This window comes from Trypanosoma theileri (genome assembly GCF_002087225.1).
Source record: "Trypanosoma theileri isolate Edinburgh chromosome Unknown TM35_Tth_16_V1, whole genome shotgun sequence".
Classification (NCBI taxonomy): domain Eukaryota; phylum Euglenozoa; class Kinetoplastea; order Trypanosomatida; family Trypanosomatidae; genus Trypanosoma; species Trypanosoma theileri.
The window spans coordinates 197573-199193 of record NW_021639858.1 but is presented as its reverse complement, the minus strand read 5'-3'; the positions used below and the strand labels follow the sequence as shown (position 1 = coordinate 199193).

General features: G+C 43.6%; 2 protein-coding genes across 2 annotated transcripts; both read left to right on the top strand.

Annotated features, from left to right (window-relative positions):
* Window position 1: 1 nt before the first annotated feature.
* On the top strand, window positions 2-319 carry TM35_000161730 (40S ribosomal protein S21; the record flags this gene model as incomplete). The annotated part of the gene is made up of 1 exon (XM_029026045.1): window positions 2-319. A coding segment is annotated over one exon (318 nt), but the record flags the coding sequence as incomplete, so codon positions are not given.
* Window positions 320-784: 465 nt separating this feature from the next.
* TM35_000161720 (uncharacterized protein) lies at window positions 785-1498 on the top strand (the record flags this gene model as incomplete). The annotated part of the gene is made up of 1 exon (XM_029026044.1): window positions 785-1498. The coding sequence occupies one exon, from the start codon at window positions 785-787 to the stop codon at window positions 1496-1498; it is 714 nt and encodes a 237-aa protein (XP_028882600.1).
* Between the last annotated feature and the right edge of the window lie 123 nt (window positions 1499-1621).

Below are 1621 nucleotides of genomic sequence, written 5' to 3'. Positions count from 1 at the left end.
CAAGACTGGCAAGAAGCCCCGCGCCAAGAAGGTGAAGAACACGAAGGGCGCTGCTGGCCGCGGTGTGTCGAAGGGTGCCGTTCAGCAGAAGGGTGCCCGCGGCGCTCCCGCACAGAAGGGTGCTGCCCAGAAGGGTGGTGCTCGCAAGCCACAGCAGCAGCAAAAGTCACAGAAGTCTCAGCAACAGAAGTCGCAGCAGCAACGCGGTGCCCGTCCCGCCAGGAACGAGGAGGGTGGCCGTCCGCAAAGCGGTAAGCAACGCAGCGAAAAGAAGGCACCTCAGGCCCGCGGCAAGCAGGGCGCCCCATCACGTAAGTAAATATCTTTTAATGATATGCGTCAGATGTGGGAATAACTGAGGTCTCTGTTAGGATCACCTCCTTGTGCATGTTTTCTCGCCTCTTCTGTGGCGCTTCTGTCTCTTTTTTTTTTTGGCAGCGGCAAAACAGCGGGGCGAGTCCCGCCGGGGAGGAGACCATTGGGGAGCAATTTATGCACCATTACGTTTTTTTTTTCTTGGTTTTTCTTTCGTTCCATTATTCTTTTTTTTTTTTTTTTGTTAAGGAACATTTTCTGTTTCTGTGTGGGTGTGGGTGTGACCTCTAATTGGTGAGTTTGGGTTTTTTTGTTTTTTTTTTTTCATTGTTTCTGAGAACGAATTTTTTTTTTTTGCATCTTCTTTTCTGTTTTTTTTTTTTTTTTCTCCTTTTTTTTGTTGTTCTTTTTTAATTCTTTTCTTGTCCACAAAAAGCCCACTGTTGTGGGGATCAGGTTGATCTCTGCCATGTCCTCTACCGCATGGCGGCCTTTGAGCACACCGGCGAAGCACTCGCAGTTTTCTATGGATCTCTTTGATAAGTGGCGTGAGGAACAGAACGCGGCTATTGCAGATCGCGGCAGTGATGTTGACCCCGCCGTTGAGGAGGAACACAACGCCTTCATGCTGCGACAGAACCTAAATGCATATATATGCCATAAACAGTTAGACGAGTACACAAAATGTTTAGAGAAACATCACTTAATTGAACATGATGATAATCGTCACGAGATCAACACCAAAAATGGTATAAATGAGAAAACATGTCGATCTACACATCGAGCTTATGTCACTTGCATGAGTTCCAAAGAAAACCAAGATGCTCTTTTACAGAATGCAGCACTTCACACTAACTGTACAAGTTATCGTATGGATTTGATGAATTGTTTCGATGCAAATCGTGAGGAAGAAACCAAGACATCAGAGCCACAGTGTGTTCCGTTTTATCGTCGTTTATTACGTTGTGGCTTAAACCATTTGTGGAACGATTACTGGCGTGCGCTAACTAACTTTGGAGAAGCAGAAGATTACCATCTCTACGAACTCTCACGTGATGAAAACAAGAAACAAGAATTCTTGCGTGTCATTACAACATCAGTAGAGCAGCAAAAGGAATACCTTCGAAAAAAGAATGAAGAAGAAAAAGGTTACTTTATTTTTTCTGAAAATGAAAAAGAATAAGGTGATAATATTTCAGTGACATATGATAACGGTTGTAACTGGCAATTTATCGCAATATATCGATTTTTGCGCATCTCTTTCTTCCTTTCTTTATTCCTTGGAAACCTAAAAAAAAAAAAAAAA